Source organism: Pecten maximus, chromosome 10 (assembly GCF_902652985.1).
Source record: "Pecten maximus chromosome 10, xPecMax1.1, whole genome shotgun sequence".
NCBI classification, from domain to species: Eukaryota; Metazoa; Mollusca; class Bivalvia; order Pectinida; family Pectinidae; genus Pecten; species Pecten maximus.
Window position 1 is genome coordinate 5,868,408 of NC_047024.1, and position 16,257 is coordinate 5,884,664.

The following is a 16,257-nucleotide window of genomic DNA, read 5'->3' on the forward strand; positions in this document are numbered from 1 at the left end:
ATGTTTTAACCTTATACGATGTCTTCATTCTAAATCAATGAAAGTCAATATTTGAGACAGATTGTACTACAGAGATCTGAATGCAAATGTATAGTAATATATATAATAAAATTCCTGTAACATTCTCTTTCTTTTTTAAATGTGATCTGAATTGGCAAAGAATTGATACTATTGAATGCCTGAGATGACATGTTCACCTTCACCTATCCCATGGTCTAGTGGACTGTGGTGTTACCACAAATGACCTGGCAAGAAGCCCCCTCCATTCCCCTAGACTCTTCCTTACCAGCAATGTTACACCCAGCTTTATGACTGTCCATTCGTGAATGTTATCATCCCATATTTTTCTGACTGCATCTCTTCATCTGATCACCTGGTACAGTTCCTTGCAGGACTGTTTTGGCAAGCCCTGTCTGCTGTTAATGTCAAAGACTTGTAGGCATATAATACAGACACATAGATGATCAGAGACCGCATAAGATATTTGAGCTAATGGCTATGTTTTTGTCATTTCATAGACATGACATGTTAGAGGTCCGTAAAAAAAAGTTATGCTTTTGTCTGTAGAGAATATTGTAGAATCATTGCCAGGAATAATATAATAGATGTGTTACTGTTGTTACAATATTAAGAGGGCTGCGGTGGCCGAGTGGTTATGGTGTCCCGACACTTTATCACTAGCCCTCCACCTCTGGGTTGCAAGTTTGAAACCTATGTGGGGCAGTTGCCAGGTACTGACCGAAGGCCGGTGGTTTTTCCCCGGGTACTCCGGCTTTCCTCCACCTTGAAACCTGGCACGTCCTTAAATGACACTGGCTGTTAATAGGACGTTAAACAAAAACAAAGCAAAAAACCAAATTACAATATTTACATGCCTGTCTGAAGGAATATATGGTGTTGGCTGAGCAGTGTTGTCAACACTATACTTTATGGTATAACTAATAGAAATTTCACCTAGACTTGAATTCTATACTTTATACACTTATCCCTCTCAAAATTTGTGTGTGCCAACTGTCAAGTTCTTGACCTGGAGTTTCAGTACAATTGTACCACCTTTTTGTATGCACACACATTTGCACTAAAAGGGTGACTCTTGCAAATATTTATAGCTGGATATTAGTATGTCATCTTCTGGTTGAATGAAATTAAAAAAAAAAAAAAGAAGATTTTGGGGACCTCATGGACATCACTTTTGGCTGAAATTTCTGATGCACCAACAGTACCTGCACAATTGACATGGGTGTGAAAATCATACAGGATTTTAAAGTACATATTACTCTTCCTACACCACACATTGCAACAGACAAGATGCTCTTGATCTGTATGCAGTTTTCAAAATAACCAGATATACAAGATGTATATAGATAGCATCACTATCATATTACAATCACCACTAAACACAATCATATACAAAATATTGGAAATTTATTCACGATACCAAATGTCACGTTCTTTAGCTCACACTTACAATAAAATAGACATTTTCTCGCACATTATGTTTCAATATCTATTAGAAACGACATTTATATGTATTTATGTTTTATTAAAAATTCAGGTTTTGTATTTTTGCAGAAAAAAAAGGTTATGTGACACTTGAATTCACAACGTTTCTTACAAACTTCTAGAAAGTCCCTTTACAGATTGTACAACACTGAATTATTTAAACATATTCTGAAAATTGAACTTAATTATTGAGTATTGGTATATAGCACTTTGGAATAAGGATTTTTTAAGTTGGGTGATGAGTGTGGAAATCTTTTATATTACTATTCTTATGACTTAGCTTTCATTTCAATTGCATCAGTTCTTTCACAAAACAGACTTGTACAACATAATAAAATACAGTCAAATTACATACAAAACAATACATTGTTATGAAACAAAGATCAAATTCTCAAAAATAATTCAAAATCTTTACCATTTCCAAAACATCTTTTGCAAACTATATTTCATTCCCACTCGTACTTACCTCTCACTAAATTTCTCTTTCCTCCCTCTCAATTTACCATCCTCACTTTCTCTCTGAAGCTAAATAGTCACTCTTCTTTTCTCTCAACTTTCTTTCACACACTTCTCCTTTTTATGACAGTCATACAAGAATGTGTATCTTCTTAATTTTAACACATTATCTGTTCCCCTCTCATCATTGTAACTGACGACACATACATGTGTAGCTCATGTAACCTGTCTCGACTGAAATTTCTGGATTTCTTCCCGAGAATCAGAAATAACACTGTCAAGAACTGCACTACAGAATACAAAGTAGTAGAAAGAATTCTTGCTTTAAGATAAATTTTAGTGTTCCTAATACCATAAGCTGATATTTGCCTGATTTTCAGATTGTTACACTTGATTTACTTAAGAATGCTGGGAACTATTTGCTTCATTAAATTTTCAGATAAAAAAAAGAAGAAAAAAAGGATTAATATCAGCACACAGCTTGCAACAAATGAAGCTTCCAAGCTGAAGAGAAATTAATAGTGGGTGCATACGACTTATTTGCTAAGTATGAATAATTTTACTGACTAATAGTTTTGGACAACAAAACTTCTGGCAAAATGTTCCAAACTCCAGGAAATGGTGGAAAAAAAACAAAGCTAATTGCATTGTTACATCTCAATATCAAAAACAAATTATTCATGGAAAATTTTGAGTGTTTGTTAACATCGTTCTTTTATCAGCATGAATTGAAAAATCTGAAAAACTTTGCTCAAACTCAATCTAAAGAAGTATTCCTAATATTTATCTCAACATTAATACCAGTTTATCTCATGGTTATCTGAATTGTTGTCTTTAAAAACATTATAACATGTTAGGACAGTCATGAGATGTGGATGAGGTAGAAGTTCCTACCACGTAGTAAAGAAATTATCAAAGCTGTAGTGTTCAACTTATACTCACCGGTACCTTAAACAATACACACTTGCTCATTTTGGTTATTTAATGATTTTAAAAGAACATACCCCCAATACAATCCCATTTTGCTAACAAAATATCAAGCTCAGCTTTACAAACAGAGGATGGTATTTTGTTAACCTTTGGGGATGATGTTCATAGAGGATTTTAGAGTTTAGTATCATAGGTCAAATTAATAATAGCGGATAAATCATACAAAACATGGCTCAATGTAAAAATCACATTACTTCAGTGGAGATAATTGAAATATTCCTGCATTGTATTACCGAGTAGACTGATGATACAGAAACTCCTGGTCTTTTTGTTGCCCTGTCTTGTGACTCGACCGGAGTACCACGGAGCAGGAACAAGATAGCCCTGTCGAATGCCATTATATACTATTTGGCATTTGAATAAGATTTGCATTATTAACCCTTAAATTTCACCAAAGAATGAATGTTTACTTTTCTAACATTTTGAGAAATATAAGTAATGAGGAGTTACTAACTAGTCTCCAACTCATTTTACACATGTTGATATCATCACTTTAAAGCCTACCAAGTTTCAATCAAATCAAGTGAAAAAAGATATCCGGACAAAAAACTGAATACTGAAATAAACAAGGCCAATAACTTTTGCAAAAACAGTTAAATTTAAACTCCTTTCTGGGATGCACAACTTAATATTATAATTATAATGTACACCCAGTTTCAAAAACAGTAAATGTAGGAGGAAATCTCCAAACAAAAGTTTACGCCGGACAGACAGACGGATAGCATCACACTATGATACTCCTGTCAAATTTGATGGGATGGGCTGTAAAACCTACTGCCTCTACCTGAGATCATTCATAAAGTCAAGCAGTGCCAGTTCTAAACAGAAAAACAAACATGGATGTCTAAACAATATCCTGGACATTAAAGAAAAACCAGTACTTATGTTGTTGTTTTGTGCACCTTGATGCCTCTTGAGTCTTAAATTGATCAGTTTACTGTTCATACAAACGGTTGGATTGGACAGGCTTTAGAAGCATCTGTCACATCGATACACAAGATTTTCGTTGTCTATAATTAAATTAAAGTAGGATAAAGGAATTGTTTTTCCTATTTCCTTATTCAGATTTTGTTAAATAAATTGCCTCTCAATTCTTTAATCTGAATCTACAATAGATAAAATATAAATCAGTGGCAATGTATACACAACATATAATACATGTACAGTTACAGACCTGGATAATTTCACACTGTAAACCTATACATGTAGAGGCATGTACGCTTGTTGGATCCTTCCCTAGGGTGAGATATCTGATCTAAATATTTAACTGTAACAAGATTCATATCTAAATATGAACCTGTACAACGATATGTTGGAATGTTAACGCAACAACAAATATTCAATAATGTTCACTTGAGCTTCTGATACGATATTGTAGATCGTCAAGGAGTCTGTGTACGTTGGAATGGTGACCTGCGTTGCCGAGGAGTAGTACCGTCAACAGGGCTATATCCAGGTGACCAGAGGTATGGAGTTTTAGGTGTAGTTGCAGCGTACGGAGAGTACTGAGGACCCATCAGAGCTGGAATACAGTAAATATATTTACATATAATCACATGCCGTGTGTGTCATTTTTCTTCTACATAGAGATTAAGTCAACATCTGGTATTTATTGTATTCATTGTATTTATTGTTATAACCTCATTTTGTATTGCTTCAATGTATTTCTCCATTTATCATACTGAGAAATTAAGCTCAACCCTCAGCTAATTGGAAAACTTTAACATTGTACAATTAATAAACAAAGTCTAATCAATAGTAAACTAGGTTAAAATTCAAAATCTGAAATGTGTGCAAGGAGACCCATATACAGATGAAAGTATTATCCAGGTTTGGTTATGACAGCACAATTACTTTGTGAGAAATTAAACTCAACCCCCAGGTAAACAGAAAACTTTAATATGGCCCAATCAATTAAAAGTAAATTTTCTTTGAAATTCTTAAGCTTTCATACGTGCTGGGATGGTCTATATAGATACAAGTATATGCCAGGTGCCGTTATGATAGCTTATATACTTAAGAGAGAAAATCAACTCAATGTGGAGCTAAATAGAAAATTTTAACATGGCCAATTTATTCTACATATATATTTCTCAAGACTCAACATGTTTAGTTGTATATAATGGCCAAATCAATTAACAAATTCCAAATAAGAGTAAATTTTAGTTGTAAAACAACTGTTTACTGTAACAAGTAAATGTCAGGTGCCCTTATGATAGCTTTTGTACACAGAAAGAATTTTAAAGTATAACAGAAATGTTAAAGCCAGCAGAAAAGTAACATTGCCATTCCAGGCGAGACAATAAAACAAGACATGATACATTGTATATGATATAAAGCCTCATGTTTACAGTCAATTAGAGAGTATGTATCATATATCTCATCGACAATACCTGTTTGCATGAGGGCTATTTCAGTAAATTATCTTGCCAAGTTTGTTAAACAGGAACCGTCAAAAGAAGTGATTTAATTCAAACAGTACCATTTAATAAGCTGAATTTTCTCAAGCACCCAACATGAATAGAATTTCCTTTTTTTCTGGAGAGGATTTATATTTTACAGGAATAGCACTGACAAAAAATTCCATATCAATTAAATCTTTGAATCATATCAGTTAAATCTTTAAGATAACTTACACTATTGTAAATGTACATAAGATAATGACCACAAAATGAGTTTTACTGGTATACTGATTTTACCTTGGGGTGAGTAGGCGATGGGTGTGGCAGCCCCTCCTGGTCCCATGAATACACCAGCATTGGCAGCTCTGTACTTTGGTCCAAACACAGCATGGTAACCTGTTTAACAGAAAGAACTGGATTATTTTGTTTTTAATAAATACATTTTTTTCATTGAATGAACTTCATTACAGTTGATATTAAATTGTATAATAGAAGTGTTATCTTGCTATTGAAAGAACAAGGGTTATAAAGTATATTCACTCTTCAATCCATTCTAGTATAAAATTCCTAATAATTTTTTTATAACAAACAAAATGTACAGTTATGCTATCATTTTCACTCATCAATCAATTCTAGTATTGTAATGAAGGATTTACCAATGATGACTGCTAGAGCCGTAAGGATGATGACCAGAATTATGAAAAGCCAGGATTGATAGTTGTAGAAGACATTACGGACCAAGGACTGCCAGCCACTCCCTCTGTATGTACCTGTGTGAAAAATTCAGATAAAGATGTGTCATCTACCTTGGTTAAACAAGTAGAAACAAATAGATGTCAGGTAAGAACAGCACAGCACTGTTGATAACACCTTCGTCAAAGACATTAAATGACATCCCAGTACAAATTATAACTGCATTGGAATACAGCTGGTATATATTCATGATACCTGCATCAATTATTGTCAAACCCTTTCATTTCAAACAGATTAATCCAAACTTTTCATCAATCCACTTGATCTAATCACAAGTAGCACTGATGATACAGAACACAAATATGAAAATGAATATTAATTGGTTTCTGTTTTAGACTACTTTACTGAATTCCTATTTTACCAATTATAGAAGAAATATACCATTATTTCTTAAATTAATTACACTTGAAAGTTGTTGTCAGAGATGTAAATATTGAACCCTTGTTCAGAGATGTAAAAACTGGGACCCTTTTTAACCATTAGATCCAGCAATATCCTGCTAAAGGTATTAAAAAGCCATTATACATCCCGACTACCTAGTTTGGAATACTTACTGATATAATCAGGCTTCTGACCAATAAGGCTGACAAAGACGGGCAGTTTTACCCTTTGACCTGTTTTCTGACAGATCATCTCAACTTGTACATCTATCTGGTCTTTCTCCCACAGAGCTGCGGACTCGATTAATCGGATGGGGTAAAGTAGAACAGCTCCCGACTGGGTGTCCTTCTCCGGGGATAGACTTTCTAGGATGGACGGATCACTCACAAAGACCTACAAATGACAACAGAATGTTGGTAACACAGACGTACAAGTACAGAATATAGATATTGGAGAATAGTTTAGAATAGAGGGGTCCTTTACATAAATCTACCAAGTACAGAATATTGATATTGGAGAATGGTTAAGAATGGAGGGGTCCTTAACATAAATCTACAAACCGAGTACAGAATATAGATATTGGAGAATGGTTAAGAATGGAGGGATCCTTTACATAAATCTACAAACCGAGTACAGAATATAGATATTGGAGAATGGTTAAGAATGGAGGGGTCCTTTACATAAATCTACAAACCGAGTACAGAATATAGATATTGGAAAATGGTTAAGAATGGAGGGATCCTTTACATAAATCTACAGAGTACAGAATATAGATATTGGAGAATGGTTAAGAATGGAGGGGTCCTTTACATAAATCTACCAAGTACAGAATATAGATATTGGAGAATGGTTAAGAATGGAGGGATCCTTTACATAAATCGACAGAGTACAGAATATAGATATTGGAGAATGGTTAATAATGGAGGGGTCCTTTACATAAATCTACAAACCGAGTACAGAATATAGATATTGGAGAATGGTTAATAATGGAGGGGTCCTTTACATAAATCTACAAACCGAGTACAGAATATAGATATTGGAAAATGGTTAAGAATGGAGGGATCCTTTACATAAATCTACAGAGTACAGAATATAGATATTGGAGAATGGTTAAGAATGGAGGGGTCCTTTACATAAATCTACCAAGTACAGAATATAGATATTGGAGAATGGTTAAGAATGGAGGGATCCTTTACATAAATCTACAAACCGAGTACAGAATATAGATATTGGAGAATGGTTAATAATGGAGGGGTCCTTTACATAAATCTACAAACCGAGTACAGAATATAGATATTGGAGAATGGTTAATAATGGAGGGGTCCTTTACATAAATCTACAAACCGAGTACTGAATATAGATATTGGAGAATGGTTAATAATAGAGGGGTCCTTTACATAAACCTACAAACTGAGTACAGAATATAGATATTGGAGAATGGTTAATAATGGAGGGGTCCTTTACATAAATCTACAAACCGAGTACTGAATATAGATATTGGAGAATGGTTAAGAATGGAGGGGTCCTTTACATAAGAATGGAGGGGTCCTTTATATAAATCTACCAAGTACAGATTATAGATATTGGAGAATGGTTAATGGAGGGGTCCTTTACATAATATAGATATTGGAGAATGGTTAATAATGGAGGGGTCCTTTACATAAATCTACAAACCGAGTACAGAATATAGATATTGGAGAATGGTTAATAATAGAGGGGTCCTTTACATAAACCTACAAACTGAGTACAGAATATAGATATTGGAGAATGGTTAATAATGGAGGGGTCCTTTACATAAATCTACAAACCGAGTACTGAATATAGATATTGGAGAATGGTTAAGAATGGAGGGGTCCTTTATATAAATCTACCAAGTACAGATTATAGATATTGGAGAATGGTTAATGGAGGGGTCCTTTACATAATATAGATATTGGAGAATGGTTAATAATGGAGGGGTCCTTTACACAAACCTACAAACCAAGTACAGAATATAGATTTATAAAAGAATCAGTGACATCAACCTACAGCTTATCAACAGTATCTTTACAATGAATCACCACCTTACCTCTATACAGTCCATGAGACGAGAAGTTGTGGATATTCGGATAGACGACAGTTGGTTGACTGTAGATAGATGGACCTCACTTTGGTGGATGTAGAATGAGGGTAGGAAGCTGAACACATGCTGTTGGGCCATGATCTCTGGTTGTCCTTCCCGGGCTGCCACACCCACTGACAAGGACACATCCATGCTTAGTCTGCTGATCTGCTGCAGTATCTCTGGTCTTGACACCTGGTTTATCTGGCATCCAAACTTTCCTGGAATTTCGTGAAACATATTCCTTAAATTTTGCAGATTCCAACTGTCTTCAGATACCAATACATGTTTTGATACTAATTAATTAATAGAAAACATACATAATCATCACATCTCACATGAATTTCCATTTCATTAGAGATTGATGAGGTCCTGAACCTTCCATTGCAATTTCAGTCAAAACATTTTCTCACATGGCTATGGTAAGAATTGAAATATCATAATGAAATAACCCAGTGATATATCATATCACATAAGACACATTTTTATTTGTACATTAGTATTTGTCCATAATCAATTTTTATCACTCCATCAATCCTTTCTGTGTTATTTCCTGGCCGATGTTTAAGTCATATACTCTCGTCCTTCAATGACCATAGCCATTGAGAGGACTTTGATTACAAACTCAAACCAAACCAGTACAAACCTGTTTTGAGGTCAAATTCTGGTTGAGTGGTGAAAAGATCCTCTACTCCGATCTCAGATGACTTGCCAGTGAATCCCAGTTCACACCAGAAAGGAATATGTTGAGGATGGAAGTGGTTCTCCTGGATTTTGGCTGTGCAGTTTTCACCTACAGAGTACAGTTAGAAGTCCCATAATTCACATAGAATCTTTTGTTTCATATCACTTCAAATAGTTAGTATGGAAAGTGTGTAGGGGAGGTTCTATTGTTAACTAAAACAGGGCAGGTTCTAATGTCAACTAAAACAGGGCAGGTTCTAATGTCAACTAAAACAGGGCAGGTTCTAATGTCAACTGAAACAGGGCAGGTTCTAATGTCAACTGAAACAGGGCAGGTTCTAATGTCAACTGAAACAGGGCAGGTTCTAATGTCAACTAAAACAGGGCAGGTTCTAATGTCAACTAAAACAGGGCAGGTTCTAATGTCAACTAAAACAGGGCAGGTTCTAATGTCAACTAAAACAGGGCAGGTTCTAATGTCAACTAAAACAGGGCAGGTTCTAATGTCAACTAAAACAGGGCAGGTTCTAATGTCAACTGAAACAGGGCAGGTTCTAATGTCAACTAAAACAGGGCAAGTTCTAATGTCAACTAAAACGGCAAGTTCTAATGTCAACTAAAACAGGGCAGGTTATAATGTCAACTAAAACAGGGCAGGTTCTAATGTCAACTGAAACAGGGCAGGTTCTAATGTCAACTAAAACAGGGCAGGTTCTAATGTCAACTAAAACAGGGCAGGTTCTTATTTCAACTAAAACAGGGCAGGTTCTAATGTTAATTAAAACAGGGCAGGTTCTAATGTCAACTAAAACAGGGCAGGTTATAATGTCAACTAAAACAGGGCAGGTTATAATGTCAACTAAAACAGGGCAGGTTCTAATGTCAACTGAAACAGGGCAGGTTCTAATGTCAACTAAAACAGGGCAAGTTCTAATGTCAACTAAAACAGGGCAGGTTCTAATGTCACCTGAAACAGGGCAGGTTCTAATGTCAACTGAAACAGGGCAGGTTCTAATGTCAACTAAAACAGGGCAGGTTATAATGTCAACTAACATAGGGCAGGTTCTAATGTCAACTAAATCAGGGCAGGTTCTAATGTCAACTAAAACAGGGCAGGTTCTATTGTCAACTAAAACAGGGCAGGTTCTATTGTCAACTAAAACAGGGCAGGTTCTAATGTTAATTAAAACAGGGCAAGTTATAATGTCAACTAAAATAGGGCAGGTTCTAATGTCAACTAAAACAGAAAGGTTCTAATGTCAACTAAAACAGGGCAGGTTCTAATGTCAACTAAAACAGGGCAAGTTATAATGTCAACTAAAACAGGGCAGGTTCTAATGTCAACTAAAACAGGGCAGGTTCTAATGTCAACCAAAACAGGGGAGGTTCTTATTTCAATTAAAACAGTTTATGTAATACTATCACATGGAAGTCCCCAAACTACATAATGCAGTAATGCTACTGAACTTGTAGCAGTGTTCAAACACATTTTTTAACAAAATCTTTCTCTGGAGATAGAATCATTAACAAAGTTAGTAACTATGGCAACCAATCTTAAATGGTAGTTCACTATTTAGATTCTCAGCTTTATAGATCTAATGGCTATGAATAAGAATATGTATAGTGTACATGGATTCCCTAAATGTCAGAGGTCCTTTTTATTTCCTGTTTTCTAAAGACTATAGGGAAATTTATGCACAAACTCTAATAGGCTTCAAATAAATAACCTACCTAGAACTTCAATTTCGCTGTCCAGTATTACAGTGATGAAGGGAGCTTTTCCTCGTGACTGGACATTGGTTAGATAGTCCATACTGTTGTCCAGCGTCAGCTTACTGATTGGAGAAACAGTCACCTGTAAAGTTACAAAGCTAAAATCAGGAAATGATAACTTTTGCAGGACAATGATAATTCCAAACAAAATCTACAAGAATTTTAGTGAATATTGCTTCAAAATAGATTACATGCAATCTGGGAAATTTATAACCATTTAGTCTTGCTCTTTTTTGAAAAAATTATATGAGCAAAAATAATGAAATTGGTAATTTTTAAATTGATAATGGCACATCAAACAAAAGCTTCTGATATCAAAAATATTTTTCAATTGTAACAATCAACGAAACACTCAATGGATGATTGGTCCATCATGGCAGGTACTGACCTCCATGTAGGTTGATACAGTGTTAGATATGTTATAGTCCACAAAGGATTGTCCCACTCCTGTTGCCATAGCGATGCCCGAGGTCTTGTCCACATGAATGTTACCATTGCTCGAAAACCAAGCTCCTGGATATCCTGTAGATCAACGTTCAAACATCGGATGAAGATACATTGAGGCAATGACATAATATTAACCTATAGAGTATTTTGTAAACATAAAATCATGAAAGGAAGTACAAACATAACTTGTTATACAGCAGTATTGATCATCTGTATATACAGATAATGTTAAATCCACAATATGTTCAAAATTGAATATTCTGTTGGATAATTGGGCCCAGACTTTATTCTGGAGAAAATTGCATTACCTTAAAGTTTATCTATTTTTCATAATATTATGAAAACAAATTTGTCATTGGTCTTATTTTGCTTTTCAATCTCATGAAAAAAAATTATTTTCAATTATATTATAGTGAATACAGAAAGTTTTCATTTTTGTGTATTGTAACAAGTTGTCTTCAAATCAAGTTTAAATGTTTTCCCAATATTACAAAATCACAACATTTTCCCATTTATTAAAGCACAAGCCCCTGTTGTAAGGCAAGGAAATCAGTGGATTGATGTACCTTTCTCTGACACCAGAGATGACTGGAAGCAAACAATTTCTCCCAAAGACATGACAACTTTAACTGGCATGATGGCATAATCGCCATGTATGTTGATGTAGTCAGCTAGCCAGGGATTCTGTTTGTCCCAAACCTACAAAGACAACAGTGTAATGAGTGACAAATTGAAGGAACTTTATATATGATGTATGGACAGATTTTAAAGTGCTAACCAGGTAGTTCAAACAAATAGCTTTACAATGTTTCTTTATCATTTAAAGTTAATGTCCCAGGATTGTATGTATGCAGCATTAGAATTACTCAAGTATTTCAAATTGATATGTTTGAAAGGACAAAGTTTTAGTTCAGCCAAACGAGTTGTATTGTCCATTCATAAGACACAATATTTTATATACACCACTTGTTATATGCACTAATTTCTTTTTTTTATTGGTTTTTAAATTTTTCAAACTGGTCAACTTCATGACCTTCAATGCCTGAGCACTTACCTTGAGTATAGTTTGGCCTACATCTGACACTTTGACAACCAGAGTGTTGTTTTCCACACCATAGCCAGCTTGTACTAGGTCATACCTAGAGGATAGAGAATGTCAATACAGTGTATACCATATAAACCATAATTACTGTAGAGATACTGAACAGCTGTAAAATGTAGACGTGCCCATGGTCTTATAGAACAGGGGAGATAAACTGAGATCTAGACATACATTATTAACATAGCTCTCAAAATCATATAGAAGTGTTAACATTTAATTCCTAAAAAATAATCATAATATCTAATTCAATATTTTAGCAACAACTCCACAAGAAAGAACAAGTTTACATACACAGATATGTTCTCAAGTCAGAAATAATACCTGCTAAATCTGTAATGCATTTTCACATTTGTTGCATAAAACTGTTCTCCGATGTTGTCATGGTAACTAATAGAAAAGTGGAGAGTACTTCCCACTGGAATCTTTTTCAGCAACCCTCCAGACGTCCTCAATATGGTGTCCGAGTTAATCATCATATAGGATACAGGCTTCACCTAAAGGTCACAGAAATGTACAAGTTTTATCTGAAGTTCACATAAATACACAGGTTTTACCTGGATGTCAGAGATACATAGGTTTTTCCTAGATGTCAGATACACAGGTTTTACCTAGATGTCAGATACACAGGTTTTACCTGGATGTCAGCGATACACAGGTTTTACCTAGATGTCAGAGATACAAGTTTTACCTAGAGGTAACACAAATACACAGGTTTTACCTGGATGTCAGAGACACACAGGTTTTATCTAGATGTCAGATACACAGGTTTTACCTGGATGTCAGAGATACAAGTTTTACCTAGATGTCAGATACACAGGTTTTACCTAGAGGTCAGAGACACACAGGTTTTATCTAGATGTCAGATACACAGGTTTTACCTGGATGTCAGAGATACACAGGTTTTACCTAGATGTCAGATACACAGGTTTTACCTGGATGTCAGAGATACACAGGTTTTACCTAGATGTCAGATACACAGGTTTTACCTAGATGTCAGAGATACACAGGTTTTACCTAGACATCAGAGATACACAGGTTTTACCTAGACATCAGAGATACACAGGTTTTACCTAGATGTCAGAGATACAAGTTTTACCTAGAGGTAACACAAATACACAGGATTTACCTAGATGTCAGAGATACACAAGTTTTACCTAGAGGTAACACAAATACACAGGTTTTACCTAGAGGTCACACAAATACACAGGTTTTATCTGAAGGTCACAAAAATACACAGGTTTTACACGTAGGTCACAAAAATACACAGGTTTTAAATAGACGTCAGAGATACACAGGTTTTACTTAAAGGTCACACAAATACAGATTTTACCTGGAGGGGACACAAATACACAGGTTTTACCTGGAGGTAACACAAATATACATGAGCTTGACATTGATAAGGAGAAGGCATTTACAAGACTATGACCTTGATAAGGAGAACGAGTGTCTGGTTGGTACCAAACTCCTCCTGTGATGTGATGTGGAGGGCAGCCTCTCCAGCCTTTGGTCCTGAACTCAGTAGCCCTCCGTCTCCCACGGTAACCACCCTCTGGTTACCACTGGATGGCAGCACTGTGTAGGTCACCTTGGCTGCACCGTCTCTGTTCAATTACACAAAGAGTCTTGAGGAGTGTGTAATAATAAGAAACAGTCAAATACACTTTTTAGATTATTCATTGGAAAAATATATTTATATTAACTAGTTGCAGGTTCTATATTTACACTGGACCATAATAAAATCTGGTTACAGGAGACTTAATCACTGTAGGGCAATGTTTGTAATACCTGTTGGTTTTGACAACTGCTTCTGTGTTAGGGGTCATCAGAAGTTTACCGTCACATACTGATGGGCTGATCACAGCAAGTTTCTGGAACACCTGTAATCAACACAAATCACTGAGATTATGTCCATTCTATACTCTTTACTTCAAGAATGAGACAGAAATAATCCATGTATTATGCTTTCCCAATGAGATGGGATTAAGTGTTTTTATTACACAAATATGTAATTTTCCACCAAATTATTCCAATAAGTCAAGTATAACATTAACATTACAATATTTATCAACTAATAAGCTCTGTCCCTTCTTCATTTTTGTAGGATTATCAATTTAAAAATAGTAAGGTAAAATTGGTTAACAAATAACACTCCCCAAGCTTTAATACTTAACTTTTACACCTGGGGAGGGGGCTTATTTGAGGATATATTCAGTATATGAATATTCATGAAACTGGGTGCAGCTAATGTATCAATAGCAACCACCACAGTAACAACTCCAAATTCACCTTTACAGTAATAACGGTAAACAACATACCTCTATCTGAAGCTCGTCTGTCAGCTGAACATGACCGCTGACTTGGACTTTTCTGAACCGTGATGGACTGACTTCCAACTTAACTGTCACTCTACCAGGTTCCCTAGCAACCAGCTGGTTGGCAAAGTCACTCTGTTCTGGAGGAAAGACTCCACTCTGAAGGGTAAACACAAAAAAGTGCAGTGTAGAGTGACATTTTCCGACATAAACAGTTGTTTGAATCCAATTTTTCCTCCACAAAAGTGAGCAATGCCATTATTCCATCCTCCTATTCAAATAACATGAAAACAGCTACCTACCGAATGGAAAACATTCTCAAGAAAGACCACATCTTTGTTGGAGACGGACCAGGTGAATGTGAGTGGTGGGATAGCACTGCCAAATGTGAAAGGAGTTTCGTGTTCAGTTGCTCCGACAGCATACATGGGCATCTGGAATACACATAAGTATCTCACTTTTAACATGTACACACATAATCTGTTTTTGTTTTTGTTTATATTTTTTTACGATCAATAGGACACAAAATGTCATGAAATTTACATTTGTTAGTAAAAAGTGTCCCATTGAATGACAAAGCAGGTTCTGTTGTAGACAATTTGAATCTCGATCTCTCAATGACAACACATTATCTGAAAGAACACCTTCAGCTTGACAGAGATACTGGTAATATATAATACACAATATAAGAAATCAAGGTACAGCGTAGTCTTTGAGTGTTCTGGTTAAATGTGATTTATCAGTATTTGACATGGGTAATCATTCAAGTTTGTGGTACTGTACTGTAATTCTGAAGCAGTAAAATTCCCTACTACCTATTACAATACAGCCTTCTACTCTTACCCGTGTCCCAGTCTGTAGGCGTGTAAGCGGGGCGTGGATCCTGATGTCCGTCAGAGGTACAACGTGTACCTGTGCTTCATCCTGTGGGTCAAATAAAACAAAATGTATCACCACAAATTCATCTGAGAGGGCTATTCCATTAAAATATCTACCCCAGGACTCCATAATAAATCACTTCTATACATGGTTGGATGCCTTCCTATAACTTCCATGTAATTTATCAAATAAATTCTAAAGGTGGTACCCCTTAACCAAACCTGGAGTCCTGGGGTGGGGTAGATGTTCTACTGGAAAGCCATTAACTGCTGCACCATACAAAGCTCATATTTGTTGTGTAAATTATTTAAACATTCAATGTTCGAAATATTTCAGACTCTAACTGACATCAATTGATATAATTTATTGTATTGAACATAATATAGTAATGTAGAACTTTCTATGAGTGAGAGATCTCCCAGTAAATCTACAAATATATTTACAATCTTTATTGTAGTCGACTCTATAACCTTT

General features: G+C 35.4%; 1 protein-coding gene across 1 annotated transcript in view; it reads right to left on the bottom strand.

The window, feature by feature from the left end:
• Positions 1–1,406: 1,406 nt before the first annotated feature.
• Positions 1,407–16,257, bottom strand: part of LOC117336903 (nuclear pore membrane glycoprotein 210-like) — a 40,901-nt gene continuing 26,050 nt past the window's right edge. Inside the window, exons 30-45 of the mRNA XM_033897663.1 lie at positions 15,748–15,828; positions 15,207–15,338; positions 14,908–15,063; positions 14,378–14,469; positions 14,019–14,193; positions 12,914–13,086; positions 12,545–12,629; positions 12,057–12,189; positions 11,432–11,565; positions 11,002–11,125; positions 9,233–9,379; positions 8,554–8,807; positions 6,659–6,878; positions 6,008–6,121; positions 5,649–5,747; positions 1,407–4,471 (exon numbers count right to left, since the gene is read on the bottom strand). Of these exons, the coding sequence (XP_033753554.1) occupies positions 4,332–4,471; positions 5,649–5,747; positions 6,008–6,121; positions 6,659–6,878; positions 8,554–8,807; positions 9,233–9,379; positions 11,002–11,125; positions 11,432–11,565; positions 12,057–12,189; positions 12,545–12,629; positions 12,914–13,086; positions 14,019–14,193; positions 14,378–14,469; positions 14,908–15,063; positions 15,207–15,338; positions 15,748–15,828 (2,259 nt within the window). The 3' untranslated portion in view covers positions 1,407–4,331. The remainder of the gene's footprint in view (positions 4,472–5,648; positions 5,748–6,007; positions 6,122–6,658; positions 6,879–8,553; positions 8,808–9,232; positions 9,380–11,001; positions 11,126–11,431; positions 11,566–12,056; positions 12,190–12,544; positions 12,630–12,913; positions 13,087–14,018; positions 14,194–14,377; positions 14,470–14,907; positions 15,064–15,206; positions 15,339–15,747; positions 15,829–16,257) is intronic.